This window comes from Trichechus manatus, unplaced genomic scaffold (assembly GCF_000243295.1).
Source record: "Trichechus manatus latirostris isolate Lorelei unplaced genomic scaffold, TriManLat1.0 scaffold00172, whole genome shotgun sequence".
Lineage (NCBI taxonomy): Eukaryota > Metazoa > Chordata > Mammalia > Sirenia > Trichechidae > Trichechus > Trichechus manatus.
In genome coordinates this window covers 4067301-4082593 of record NW_004444108.1, presented here as the reverse complement: position 1 = coordinate 4082593, position 15293 = coordinate 4067301, and the positions used below count along the sequence as shown (strand labels likewise).

The window sequence follows — 15293 nt, the reverse complement described above, 5'->3', positions numbered from 1 at the left end:
TGTGAAAGTCTATCAAGTAACTTTAGAACCATCCTGAATTCTTTTTCTCTGATATCCTAGATCCAATCCAGGAGTAAATCCCATTAGCTCTACCTTCAGAATATATCTACATTTTTCTCCCCAATTCCATGGCCACCAGTCTGGTCCAGGCCACCATCAACTCCCACTTGGATTGCTCCAATACCCTCCTATCTTGTCTCTCTGCTTTCACTTTTGCATCTCATGTCTTCTCAATAAAGCAACTACGGTAATCCTTTCAAATAAGGCAGATCATGCCACTCTTTCTCAGAAACCTAGAATGGCTCCTCATAAAATCAAGTCCTTAGAAAGGCCTCTAGGCGCTACACACACAGTTCCCCACCCTACTTCTCCAATCTCATCTATTACTCTCCTAGCTCATCCAGCTTCAGCCACACTAGCCTTTTCGCTTTTCCTTGAATATGCTAAACTCACTTCTAGACCTTTTCACTTGCTTTACTCTCCACCTGGAACACTCTTCCCTATACATATTTGCATAGCTCACTCCCTCACCTTCTTTTGCTCAACTTTACCCATCAGTGAGATCTTTCCTGACCACTCTATTAAAAATAGCAAGCCCCATCCCCCATCCACTGAACTACCTATGCTTCCCTTCTTTATTTTCCTTCATTACTGTTATCATCATCAGATATACTTTACTTGCTTATTATCTAACACCCCATCTAACCCCCTCTCCCCAAAATGTGTGCTCCATAGAGGGGTGGAGGCTTTGTTTTGCTAACTGGTGCATTCCAAGTACTTCCAACAGTTTGTTGGTACATGGTAGGTAGTCAATAATACTTTTTTGAATGAATGAATAATGTAATGAAAAGCAACTTACTTTTGATAATTAAATAATCCATAATAACTTTCTCTAATGTCATCCACTTGATTACATCTTCTCCTTGTGTCTAAATTAAATTCAACTATGAAATACTTTTAAATGGCTTTTAATTGCTTTACAAGGTAGAAATACAATTGGTGACAATTATTAAGTAAAACATTAAACAACCTAATTACCTCTTCTTAAAGGTCGTGATTAAATATCCCTTTCCCATCACTTCAAAAGTTTCGATTACTCTCTACCATACAAACCACAAAAGCTTATTAATGGAGCATCAGTGTATATCACGCCCATGTTTGGAACCCCAACAAAGAGCTTCTGTCTCCACTTGCCCCACATCTGCGTAACCACTCTTCTTCCTGGACTATTCTTTCTGCTCCTATTTAGAAAGCTCTTGCAGGTATCTTTAAAGTCCAGCATAATGAGCACCTCCCTAAAGCCCTGCTTGACCACTTTAGCCTACAAATTGAAAGCATAATGTGGTCGTTTTGGAATGATGACTGGTAAATTCTCAAGGTGTGGTGTCTTCTTTAAAAAAATGCAAGCAGGAACAGAACTGACATCTTAAGAAATAAAAATACAATTTGGTTTTCAGTGCGGGTTGAAAAGACTGTTAATAAAAAAACAGTAATTCCATTTTACAATAAAATATCCAGTGTTGCAGAGAAAGAACAAAATTCTAACCATGGTATTTTTTGTCTTAAAGAAAACTTTATGTTTACAGAAACGTTTTTAAGTTTGGTAAGTAATTACTACTCAATTTTTTTAGGGATAAGATATTTCTGGTCAAATGACATGAAATACATACACAAAGACAGTATGATGAGCTCTTCTTAGTTTGCTACTTATTTTTTACTATTCACAATGGGGCCTTAACATTTAAAAATTAAATATGTAATCCAAATGGAGGAAATTGACAATTCAATGAATAATTAAAATGAAGATATTTCCATAAGAAATAATTTTTTTAAATAGTTAAGGAAGAATATTCCTGAGTAGACCTTATACTAGTTTTTGAAGAATATTATGTTTACACAAATATATAAAAAAAGGACTAAGATTATTAAAAATAAATTTGACTCTACGCAAATATTTTAGCTTCATTCCCCTTAAATAATAATAGATCATACAAGTCATATAAAAATCTAAGCAGGTAAAAGGAATGGAAACTGTTTCCTTTTAATTATTTCAAAAAAATTAGGATTTTTTTCTCTTCTAGCAATGTACTTCTCCAATTAAAGCAGGGATATACATTTAAGCAAAACCCATAAGGAACACTGCTGGTAAAAATTTTAATCTATTTCCATGATCAATTTCCATTACTCTGGTCTAATAATTATAAACAAAGATCTCAAAGGTATTATATATCAATGCCACATGAGAAGTAAGATTTATAGAAAAACTGAGCAGCTTTATTTATATTCATTTTCACTCCTAAAAAAATAAATCAGAATCATCTGTACAGTACAAATAAAATTAAAGAACACATAATATTTGAGAAACATATAAACAATAGGCAAGAGTTTTTCTATTTTTAAAAAAATCCTTTTAATCTAAGTATATGCATTCAAAGTTAACTGAGAAACCTACATTAGAATACATGATTTATATTTGTATTAATATATATTCTATTCCTTCTGAACATCTTTGCACAAAAACACAAAGCAAATTATCAGACTCTGAACACGTCAATGCAAAAGCGTGTTTTCAAATATATTTGTGCTAGTAGATTTCTGGTGTCCTTTAGAAAACAAACTCTAGAACTCATCCTGAGAGTCTCTTCAAGGCCACTTGATGTTGTGTGGTAATATCTTTAATTACATATCCTCAAGACTTCTTCTAATAGCTTCTTCTAATTCCACATCTGTATTAAAAAACATAAATTTTAATACTTAGGGCAGAAAACTAATATACATGTGCTTTATATAAATCTCATCAAGCACATTCAACTTTTCAAAAAGAAAAGGAAAATCAAAATGGAAAAATTTAGGATAACTTGGCAGTTTCTCTAACATAAAATCTGAGTATTATGAAATATGAGAACTGGATATAATCTCAAACTGAACTTTAAAATATATGAATATAATGTGCTAAGGAACTTGCAAGTTATTTCCATTTAGAAATGTAGAAAGTCAATAAACTGGCAAGTCATCACTTATTTCAACATTAAAAAGAAAAATCTATGTCACTTATTTCCAAAAAGACTTGAAGTGATGCATATAAATCTTAAAATAGAAATAGAAAAGCAAAACCACAAAATGGCAAAAACTCACAGGCTATTAAAAATTTAGCTTTAAACTTTCTAGCATCTAAGATAGAGTAAAATTCATGGCTACATAAGGGTCATCTGAGAAGCATATGATATGAATACACATGTACTCATTTAACAAATATTTATTGAATGGCCACTATATATTAAGAACAGGGATGTAACAGTGAACAAGACACACGGACATTCTTGATTTCATCTCCGTCTCCTCCCGGGGAATGATGCTAAAGCCCAAAAACCTGTTGCTGTCGAGTTGATTCCGACTCGTAGCGACCCTATGAGACAGAGCAGAACTGCCCCAAAGGATTTCCAAGAAGCGGTTGGTGGATTTGAACTGCCTATCTTTTGCTTAGCAGTCCTAGTTCTTAACCACTGCGCCACCAGGGCCCCAACTAAAGCCCAGGAGGGTGGAATTAAGTGTCAATTTCTTGGTCTTCACTGGCTTCTCACACCAGATTTATCGCATCTCATTTGGTCAACAGCACAGGGAGTCTCTCAGAGCCTTTCTGGTTCACAGGCACTAGTGATCCCTCTAAGATGCAGCTGCACCCTCCTCTGAGCCGGAGCACTGGTGTTATATTGTCTGTAATTTAAAATACTATAAGCACGTATAAAGTATGTGTGAAGTTTAAGCTACATTCTAGGGTCAGTGAGTTGCCCTAAGTTGAATTCAAAGGGATGGAAAAAATGCAAAGAAAAGCCAAGACACTCTGAGCAATGAAGAAGACGACTTGTATAAGACAGGAAAACTTATTATAAAGTTACAGTAATTAAGAGTGTGTTACTAGTGCAAGAATAGATAAATAGACCAATAGAATACAATAGAGAGCTTGGAAACAGATCCACACATATACGGACACTTGATTTATGACAAAGATGGCACTGCAAAACAGTGGAAATGATGTCTTTTTAATAAATCATGGTGGGTCAATTGACAGGCCAAATGATAAAAAAAATTTTACCCTTACCTTACACTACACACAAAATATATTTCAGAGTTATTGTATACTAAATGTGAAAGTAAGAACAACAAAGCTTCTAGAAGATAATATAGGAGAATATCTTCATGACCTTAGTGTAGGTAAAGATTTCTTAAACTGGATTTAAAAAACATTATGAAAACTAATCATGTGCTTTATGTCTCATCAACTACATTCAAAAGGCACCATTTAACAAGCGTAACACCAAGCCACAGAGTAGGAGAAAATATTTGCAATACATAGAACTTGTGTCCAGAAAGAAAGGAAGTATTTTCAATCTAGAAAAATCAATAAGAAAAAGATAATCCAATAGAAAATGTCAAGAAATTGAAAATACATTCACAAAAGATTATGTAAAAATGGCCAATGTTTACTATTCATCAGAAAAATATAAATTAAAACCACAAAGAAATACCAGTATACACCCATCAGACTAGCCAAAATCAAAAACACTGAATACTTTCAATGATTGGTGAGGATATAGACTAATGGGAACTCACGTACGCTACTGGAAAAAATGAAAACTCACACAATCACCTTGGAAAAACAGTTCAGTATTGCCTACTAAAGCTGAACATAAACAATTTAACTCCTAGCTAAATATTCCCAGAAATGTGGACATACGTGCACCATGAGACATGTGAGAGAATGTTCACAGTAACATTACATGCAATAGCCAAAAACTACAAACAATCCAAATGCCTATCAATAATAGAATTAATAAATTGTGGTATATCCACAGAATATAATACTACACAGGTACTGGAACAAACCATGGGAACCCTGGTGGTGTAGTGGTTAAGAGCTACAGCGCTAATCAAAAGGTCGACAGTTCGAATTCACCAGGTGCTATCTGGAAACCGTATAGGGCAGTTCTACTCTGTCCTATAGGGTTGCTATGAGTTGGAATCGACTTGGTGGCAACAGGTCGGAAACAAACCAAAGCTACATGCTAAGACATGGATGAATCTCTGAAACAGTGCTGAGTGAAGGAAACCAGACACAAAAAAATATAGCCTATACTTGTGTGGCACAATACGATGGACATTAACTATCGGTTGCTATTTAAATTAAATGAAAAATTCAGCTCTTCAGCCACACCAGCCACATTTCAAGTAGTTAACAGCCACGTGTAACTAGTAGCAAATGTATTAGACAGGGCAGATATAGAACATTTTCGTTATCATAGAAGGTTCTATTGGAGAGTGATGATATATATAATCCCATTTAGATGAAGTTCAATTAAGCACTATTAAACTAAATATTTCAAGTCACAATAGTGGTTAGCTTGGGGAAGGAGGGTAAAAGAATTAATTTGGAGAAAGCATGAAGGGGAATTCTAGGGTACTGGTGTTCAATTTTTTAACCTGAGAGGTGGTTACATATGTTGTGAAATATTTTGTAGATTTTTTGTATGTGTTACACTATATACACATACACACAGAACCAAAATACTAGAGAATAACAGCATGTAAATTAGGGGAAAGGATCTAAGTAGAAGTTTTTTAAGGTCCTTTTATTGCTCCAGAGAAGTGGACAGCGTGTAGGTATACTTTACTCTTAAAATGGTATGTTGTTATTGTTGTTAGGTGCTGTCGAGTCAGTTCTGACTCACAGTCACCCTATGTACAACAGAACGAAACACAGCCTGGTCCTGCACCATCCCCATGACTGTTGCTATGCTTGAGCCCACTGTTGCAGCTACTGTGTCAATCCATCTCATTGAGGGTATTCCTCTAAAATTCCAAAGTAACCACAAAAGAATAGAAATAAAGTATATAACTTATAAAACAATTTTACAAAAAGAGGAAATTAATAAGATAGCAGAAACAAATACATCAATATTTACAGTAAGCTTTATGAACTAAACCAGACAGTTAAAAGACTGGATTAAAAAAACAAAAACCAACTACATAGTTCCATTTCTAGTAATGACAGAGTAGTTTATATTGGATTAACCTTCCCGTACATAACAATTATAACCTCTGATAAACAATAGTTAATAAACGATTATTTTAAGGCATTACAGAGCAATCAGAAGCAGACAGAAACAGGAAGGAAGTCAACCCTTGAAAGAAGGGAATTGCACAGGGTTAAGTTTGCAGCTCTATGATTTTTTACCTTACTCTCCAACCTTTGTGTAACCAGATGGCTAGACTTTACCCAGAAAACCAAGCTCTTATTGGCTTGAGGAGTCAAAGGACAGAGTTTGGGTCTGCCAGAGAGGATGGAAAGGAAGAAGCAACAGAAGGGGGATACCCAAAATTTACAAATAAACTGCACAAATTCTTGAGTGACCTCTGAACTGTACATACACAGGAGAGGCCCTAAGGCTCCCAGTGAAAACTAACAGTTGGAAAGCTGAAAGAAATGGGCAGTTTCAGCTGTTACCTACTTCAGGGGAGACAGAGTCTGGAGTTTTTAACTGCCTAAAAGTAGGGGGAAAGGAAAAACTGCAGATGAAGACAACAGAATCCACAATATTCTGCATCCAGTATACATAAAAAATTACTAGACGTACAAAGAAATAAGAATGTGAACCACAGTAAAGAGGAAAAGCAGTCAATAGAAACGAATTCCAAGATACTCAAATTGTTGGAATTAACAGAAAAGGACTTTAAAAAAAACTATTACAAATATTTTCAAGGACTTAATGGAAACATGTTCAAAACCAATGGGTAGGAAATCCCAACAGAGAAATGGAAACTAAATACTACTACTAATAAAAATAATTACACGGAAATTCTGGAACTAAAAATACAACAGCCGAAATGAAAAATTTATTGAATGAGCTAAGATTGTAGGCAGCAGAAAAATGAATCATGAACTTGAAGACTGAACAAGAGAAATTATCCAATATGAAAAACAGATAGAAAAGAGATTAGAAAAAAATGAACAAACCTGTGGGTAAATTTAAGTCATCTAATACACGTGTAATTGCAGCTTCAAAACAAAAGGAAAGAGAAAAATGGGGCAAAATTGTGAAGAAATAATGGCTGAAAATTTCCAAAATTTGGTGAATAACATAAACTTACAGATCCAAGTAGTTCAGCAAACTCTAAGCAGGATAAATACAAAGACAACCACACCTAGGCACACCTATAAAACTTCAAAAAAACAAGAACAAAGAGCAAATCTTAAAGCAGCTAGAGGAAAAAAAGGACACATTACATACAGGGAAACAATGATATAAATGATGACTTGTCATCAGGAACAATGGAGGTCAGAAGACAATGGAACACCATTTTTAAAGTGCTGAAAGAAAAAAAATTGCAGCCAACCAGAATTCTAGTGCTAAATAAAATATCTTTCAAAAATAAAGGGAGTGTCATGTATTGAATTGTGTCCCCAAAAATATGTATCAACTTGATTAGGCCATGATTCCCAGTATTGTGTGGTTTCCCTCCATTTTGTGATTGATGTAATTTTCCTATGTGTTGTAAATCCTAATCTTTGCCTGTGGTTACTGAGGCAAGATTAGGTTATGTTAGAGGATTAGGGTGGGATTTAACACCCTTACTCAGGCCACATCCCTGATCCAATGTAAATGGAGCTTCCCTGGGGTGTGGCCTGCGTCACCATTTATCTTACAGAGATAAAAGAGAGAAGTGAACACAGAGAGATGGGGGACCTCATACCACCAAGAAACAAGAGCCAGGAAAACAGCACACCTTTGGACCCGGGGTCCCTGAGCTGAGAAGCTCCTCGACTAGGGGAAGGTTGATGACAAGGACCTTCCTCCAGAGGGGACAGAGAGAGAAAGCCTTCCCCTGGAGCTGATGCCCTGAATTTGGACTTCTAGCCTACTAGACTGTGAGAGAATAAACTTGTCTTTGTTAAAGCCATCCACTTGTGCTATTTCTGTTACAGCAACACTAGATGACTAAGATAGGGAGGTTCTGGTCAATACGATGCCGTAGAAACACATACCGTAATGACCCCCTGACAACAAACACCAAAGAAACTAAGTAAAACACACAAAAAATGACCTCAGATCCCAGAACATCAAACAGAGCGTTCAAGAAACAGACTGAGCACCAATTGGAGGAGAGGCAGAACCAGGCCAGCAGGAAAACAGAGATTTGTGGATCAACTGTGCTCTGCCTGCCGGAAAGGAGCAGCATGACCATTTTGGGACGGCATCGAAAAATGACCTGGAGTGAGGAACCCAGGAATGCAACTGCAAAAAGAGCATATTTGGTGGCAGAGATTCTGCAAACAATCCTGGAAAGAAACAGCAAGGTAGGCAGCACATGGCTATGGACAGGGCACTCTAGGGGAGCAAGTGCAGGATTGGTATAGCTTTGAAACCAGAAAGCCAGAGGGAAGTGCCTCTAGAGCAAAAGAAACAGACTGAGTCATCCGAGACTTAGAGAAGGAGAAACTATAGACAGTGAGTGCACATTTATGGGTATGTAAAGGGGAGGAACAGAGGGGCAGATGAGAGCTCTAGCCCCTCTGGTGAGTGCAAGAAAGAAGGGAGCTAGGAATTACTACAGGGACTGCTTGTCAGTAGAGGCACACAGCCATTTACACAGAAGCCATCCAGCGAAAAGTCAACCCACAGAATTAACAACTAGAGATCAACCCCCTGAACTGGCCCAATGCAAGCAGTCACCTCACCTGCCAGCTGCCATTAGTGTGTACCCTGAGGCGCAGGCAGATGGAGTCAAGGCACGCAAGCCCAGCCACACCCACCACCACCTCCATGAGGCACAGGAGTCACATGCTGACGCACATAGGCCCGACCACACCTACCAACTCCTCCCTGAAGCACAGCCTGACCACATCCACCAGCCCTTCCTGAGGCAGAGCCCCACGCCCGCTCTGCCCACCCCCGAGCTGCCCTGCCCACCTGATGATTGCCAGCGTGCACTCCCATCACAGACTGGAAGCACGAGACCTACACCTCCCCCACGCCCACAGCCTACCTGGCGACCACCAGTGGAAGTTTCCATGCCACCCACCTAGTGACCCGTGCACCCTCACCCCAACCACTCGGCAACCAGTGGTGTGCACAGAGAGTGCGAGAACGCTACCTGCACCCACACCCCGGTGACCAGCTGAACAGACGTATCACCTCATCAGCAGTGCCAGTCACATCCTGACAGCCTCCAGCTGCACTTCTGCCAAACAATGAGCTGGAAATCCTGATGCCCTTATCCAACATCTTCCTGGCTGAAGAGTCTCACATCCCACACCCAAAGAGTTCCTGTGGGCCTTGTGCACTTGCACTGAAACCCCTTGGTACCCCACCACCTACTGAGGCACCAAACTGTGGATGCACAGTGGGCCTACCCCGTCCGTTTGGGTGGCACTCCCTCACAGCAGATACGGAGATGTCCTGCCCTGATCTCTAGAGAACGCACTAACTGCTAACACCAACTTGTTCTCACAAGGGATGTAGAGAGACCCTGACCACTCAACATTTGTCACCCAATATCAGGGAAAGAACTTGCTTTTCCACCTTCACTCAATCCAGTAAAGGAAGCTTACAAACCTAACCACAGGGGACTCATGTGGGTGAGACCCACCATACCCACTAGTGAGAGGAAATCATGCCCAGCCAACAGACACCACCAAAGGTGCACACAGACCAGCACTACAGAACAAAAACAATTAAAATAATACAAAAGAAGAAAGACATTCTAAAGAGAAAGAGAAGAAACAAAGCTCTGGATACATCGAAACAAATTAAAAAAAAAAAATCAGCACAAAACAAACATAGCTATAATCAACACATAAATAAATAAATAAATAAATATCTTAATGCCTCAGACACAGCAAACAATAACAAATCATATGCAGAAACAGGGTAAGAGGGCTTAAACAAGTGACCAGAATAAAGGAGCAGAAAACTTTCCTGAGGAAAAGATGTAACAGAACTAAACGATAAGGAATTACATATAGGATCCCTAAAGAGATCAAGAAAAACACAGATGAAACTCTAGAAGAATTCAGGAAAATACAAGGAAAAAAAAAGACAAAATAGACAATTAAAAACCATACAAAACCAACTAGAAATCCAGAAGATTAATAATAAAATATCAGAAATAGATAATCAATGGAAGGAAAAAAATCAGCAAAATAGAGGACCAATTCCTTGATACTAATTTGTTTCAGGAACAATCAGAAAAAAGAATGAAAACTGAAGAAAGCCTAAGAGTTATGTGGGACATTATCAAGAGGAATAATTACATGTAATAGGAATTTCAGAACAGGAGGAGAAAAAAAAAAGCACAGAGAATTTCTGAAGATACACTGGCAGAAAACTTCCCTAATATCATGAAAGACGAAAAGGTTTTCATCCAAGAAGTTCAACAAACCCCATACAGGACAGACCTCAAAAGAAAGCTACCAAGACATTATCATAATCAAACTTTCCAAAATCAAAGACAAAGAAAGAATTCTGGGAGCAGCTTGTGAAAAACAAAATATCACTACAAAAGAGCATCAATAAGACTAAGCAATGATTTGTTGGCAGAAACCATGTAGGCAAGAAGGCAGTGGGACGACATACATAAAACCCCAAAAGAACTCCTAACCAAAAATCATATATCCAGCAAAATTGTCTTTCTAATACAATGGCAAAACTAGGATATTCCCAGATAACCAGAAATTAAGGCAATCTGAAAAACCAGACCAACCTTACAAGAAATATTTAAAGGGAGTCCTTTGGACAGAGAACCAACAACATCAGACAATAACCTGAAATTAAGACACACGACACCATCATCAGATACCAACCCAGACAAAGAATTCTCAAAAATAAAATAAATCTGCAAAATTGAAAACCGAGAAACGGAGATGTCAATATGTAAATGACAGCAACTTCAAAACAAAAAGGGGGAATACACAGTGAAACTACAAAACTTCCATATGGAGAGGAAGTCAAGGCAATATCAAGATATAATACAGTGTTTTAACCTTAAGAAGATAAAGGTAAATTTCAGAGTAACCACAAAGAAAATTAATAAATCTACTCACTAAAATAAAGAAGAAAATCAAGAAGACTCAGTAAACACAAAATCAACAATGAAGGACAAGAAAAGAAAATCCATAAACAAAAAAACTCACCACAGAAAATTAAGCTGAACAAAGAAATTGTAAACATGACCAAAAAAAAAAAACTATAACAAAATGGCAGCAGTAAATTCATACCTACTGATAATCACACTGAATATAAATGGTTTAAATGCACTAGCCAAGAGACAGAAGTGGCAGAATGGATAAAAAACATAACCCATCAATATGTTGCCTATAAGAGATACATTTTAGATATAAATACATAAATAGGTTAAAAATCAAAGGATGGAAAAAAATATATTGAGCAAACAGCAACCAAAAGAGAGCAGGAGTAGCAATAATAACTTCTGATAAAATAGATTTTAAGTCAAAAATCCATTTTAAGAGACAAAGAAGGATATTATATAATGATTAAAGGGTCAATCCACCAAGAGGACATAACCATAATAAATATTTATGCACCCAATGACAGAGCTCCAAAAGACAAAAAACTCTTAACAGAATTGAAAAGAGACAGTTCTACAATAATAGTAGGAGACTTTAACATATCACTTTCAATGACAGACAGAACAACTAGAAAGAAACTCAACAAAGACACAGAAGATTTAAATGACACAATTAACCAACTTGACCTCATAGACATATATAGAACACACCACCCAACAGAAGCACAATATACATTCTTCTCCAATGAACACAGATCATTCTCCAGAACAGACCATATTTTAGGCCACACAGCAAGTGTCAATAAATTAAAAAATATAAAAACAATAGAAAGCATCTTCTTTGATCATAATGCTATAAAACTAGAAATCAAAAACAGAACAAGGAAAAAAATTAAATACATAGAAACTGGGTAACACCTTACTTGAAAAGTATTGAGTAACATAAGAAAATAAAGATGAAATTAAAAAAATTCTTAGAATCAAATCAGAATGAAATCACAACACACCAAAACCTTTGGGAGACTGCAAAAGCAGTGATCATAGGAGAATTTATAGCAAGAAATGCACACAAATCAATAGCTTAACCCTACAACTCAAACAAACAGAAAAGGAACAGCAAAAGAAGCCCAGAGTCACCAGAAAAAAGGAGACAATAAAAGGCAGAGCATAAATAAATGAAATAGAAAACAGAAAAACAATAGAATCAACAAGACTAGAAGCTGGTCCTTTGAAAGGATCAATAAAATTGACAAACCACTGGCCAAACTGACAAAGAAAAAAAAATGAGAAGATGCAAATAACCAAAATAAGAAATGAGATGGGTGACATTACAACAGAACCAACTGAGATAAAAAGGATCATAATGGGATAATGAAAAATTGTACTCCAACAAGTTTGCAAACCTAAAAAAATGGACAAATTTCTACGTACACAACCTACCTAAACTAACGCAAACAGAAGCAGAAAATTTGAAAAGACCCATAGCAAAAGAAGAAATTGAAGCTGTCATAAAAAAAAAACAAAAACAAAAAACACCCAACAGCAACAAAAGAAAAAGGTCCAGCCCAGACGGCTTCACTGGAGAATTCTACCAAACATTCAGAGAAGAGTTGACACCAATTCTACTCAAACTATTTGAGAACATAGAAAAGGAAGAATACTTCTTAGTACATTCTATGAAGCCAGCTTAACCCTGACACCAAAGCCAGGCAGAGATACCACAAAAAAAAGAAAATTACAGACCCATATCCCTCAGGAATATAGACGCAAAAATTCTCAACAAAATTCTAGCCAACAGAATTCAACAGCATATCAAAAAAAATACTACATCATGATCAAGTGGGATTCATACCGGGGATGCAAGGATGGTTCAACATTAGAAAATCAATCAACATAATTCACCACATAAATGAATCAAAGGAAAAGAATCACATGATCATCTCAACTGACATAGAAAAGGCAAATCTGGTAAAATCCAACACCTTTTCCTGATAAAAACTCTCAGCAAAATGGAATAGAAGGGAAATTCCTCAACACAATTAAGGGCATATATGCAAAACCAACAGCCAACATTATTCTCAACAGAGAAAGATTCAGAGCATTCCCCTTGAGAATCGGAACGAGGCAAGGATGTCCTTTATCACCACTCTTATTCAAATATTGTCCTAGAAGTCCCAGCTAGAGCAATTAGGCAAGAAAGGGGCATAAAGGTACCCAGATTGGAAAGGAAGAAGTAAAACTATCCGTTCGCACATGACATGATCCTATACATAAAAAATCCCAGAGACTCCACAAGAAAGTTACTGGAACTAACAGAAGGATTCAGCAAAGTTGCGGGGTGTAAGATCAACACACAAAAATCAATTAGGTTCCTCTACACTAACAAGCAGGACTGAGAAAAAGAAATCAATACCATTTACAATAGCTTCCAAAAGGATAAAATACCTAGCAATAAACCTAACCAGGGATGTAAAAGACTTATACAAGGAAAGCTATAAAACACTATTGCAAGAAACTAAAAGCGGTCTACATAAATGGAAAAACATTCCACACTCACGAACTGGAAGATTTAACATTGTGAAAATGTCAATACTACCAAAAGTGATCTAAAGATATAATACAATCCCAATCCAAATCTCAATAACATTCTTTAATGAAATGGAAAAATTAATCTCCAACTTTATATGGAAAGGAAGGAGGCCCCGAGTAGCTAAAGCAACATTTAGAAGAACAAATAGGAGGCCTCACAACTTATTGTACAGCCACGGTAATCAAAACAGCCTGGTATAGGTTCAATGACAGACACACAGACCAGTGGAATAAATCAAGAACCCAGAAGTAAATCCATCCATCTACAGGCAGCTGGGAGCCCTAGTGGCACAGTGGTTAAGAGCTCAGGTGCTAACCAAAAGGTTGGTAGTTCAAATCACCAGCCACTCCTTGGAAACCCTACCACACAGTTCTACTCTGTCCTATAGGGTCGCTATGAGTCAGAACCCACTTGACGGCACATAATTGCGACAACAACACAGGCAGCTATCTTCGACAAAGGGTCAAAGTCTATTCAATGAGGAAGAAAGTCTCTTTAACAAATGGTGCTGGCAAAACTGGATATTCATATGCAGAAAAATGAATCAGGATCCATACCTCAACACCATGCACAAAAACTAACTCAAAATGGATCAAAGACCTAAATATTAAAGCTGAAACTATAAAGGTCCTGGAAGATAACACAAGGTCAAAACTAGGTGCCCTAGTTATCTAGTGCTGCTATAACAGAAATACCACAAATGGATGGCTTTAACAAAGAGAAATTTATTCTCTTAAGACTCTAGGAGGCTACAAGTCCAAATTCAGGGGAAGGCTTTCTCTGTCGACTCTGGAGGAAGGTCCTTGTCGTCAATCTTCTCCAGGACTAGGAGCTTCTCCGTGCAGGAACCACAGGTCCAAAGGATGTGCTCTGCTCTCGGCGCTGCTTTCTTGGTGATATGAGGTCCCCATGTCTCTCTGCTCATGACTCTCTTTTATATCTCAAAAGAGACTGGCTTAAGACACTATCTAATCTTGTAGATCTCATCAATGTAACTGCCACTAATCCATCTCATTAACACCATACTGACAGGATTTACAACACACAGGGAAATCACACCAGATGACAAAATGGTAGACAATCATACAATACTGGAAATCACGACCTAGCCAAGTTGACAGACATTTCAGGGGGACACAATTCAATCTGTGACACTACGGGACCTAATTTTTGGCACAGTCTAGCAAACAAAACTAAAAATGCATGAATGATACAAGATAAATTAGATAACTGGGACCTCCTAAAAATTAAATACTTGAGCTCATCAAAAGTCTTTACCAAGAGAGTAAAAAGAGAATCTACAGACTGGGAAAAAAATCTTTGGCAATGACGTATCTGATAAGGGTCTAATCTCTAAAATATATAGAAAATTTCAACAGCTTAACAACAAAAAGACAAATAATCCAATCAAAAAATGGGCAGAGGACATGAACAGACATTTCACCAAAGAGGACATTCAGGCAGCCAACAAATACATGAAAAGATGCTCACGATCATTAGCCATTAGAAAGATGCAAATCAAAACTAAAATGAAATACAATCTTACACCAGCAAAAATGGCAATGATAAAAACAACAGAAAACAACAAATGCTGGTGAGGTTGTGGGGGTGGGGACTGGAA

At 37.2% G+C, this 15293-nt stretch overlaps 1 protein-coding gene across 3 annotated transcripts in view; it reads right to left on the bottom strand.

Annotated features, from left to right (window-relative positions):
- Positions 1 to 744: 744 nt before the first annotated feature.
- The window catches only part of ZNF451 (zinc finger protein 451), a 105121-nt gene continuing 90572 nt past the window's right edge, over positions 745 to 15293 (bottom strand). For 2 of the 3 annotated variants that reach the window (XM_004386829.3, XM_023741118.1), the window contains one exon: positions 746 to 2726. In XM_004386829.3, coding sequence (XP_004386886.1) covers positions 2680 to 2726 — 47 coding nt within the window. In that variant the 3' untranslated portion in view covers positions 746 to 2679. Of the gene's footprint in view, positions 2727 to 15293 lie in introns of all 3 variants that reach the window. The other variant, XM_023741116.1, reaches the window with a different exon arrangement.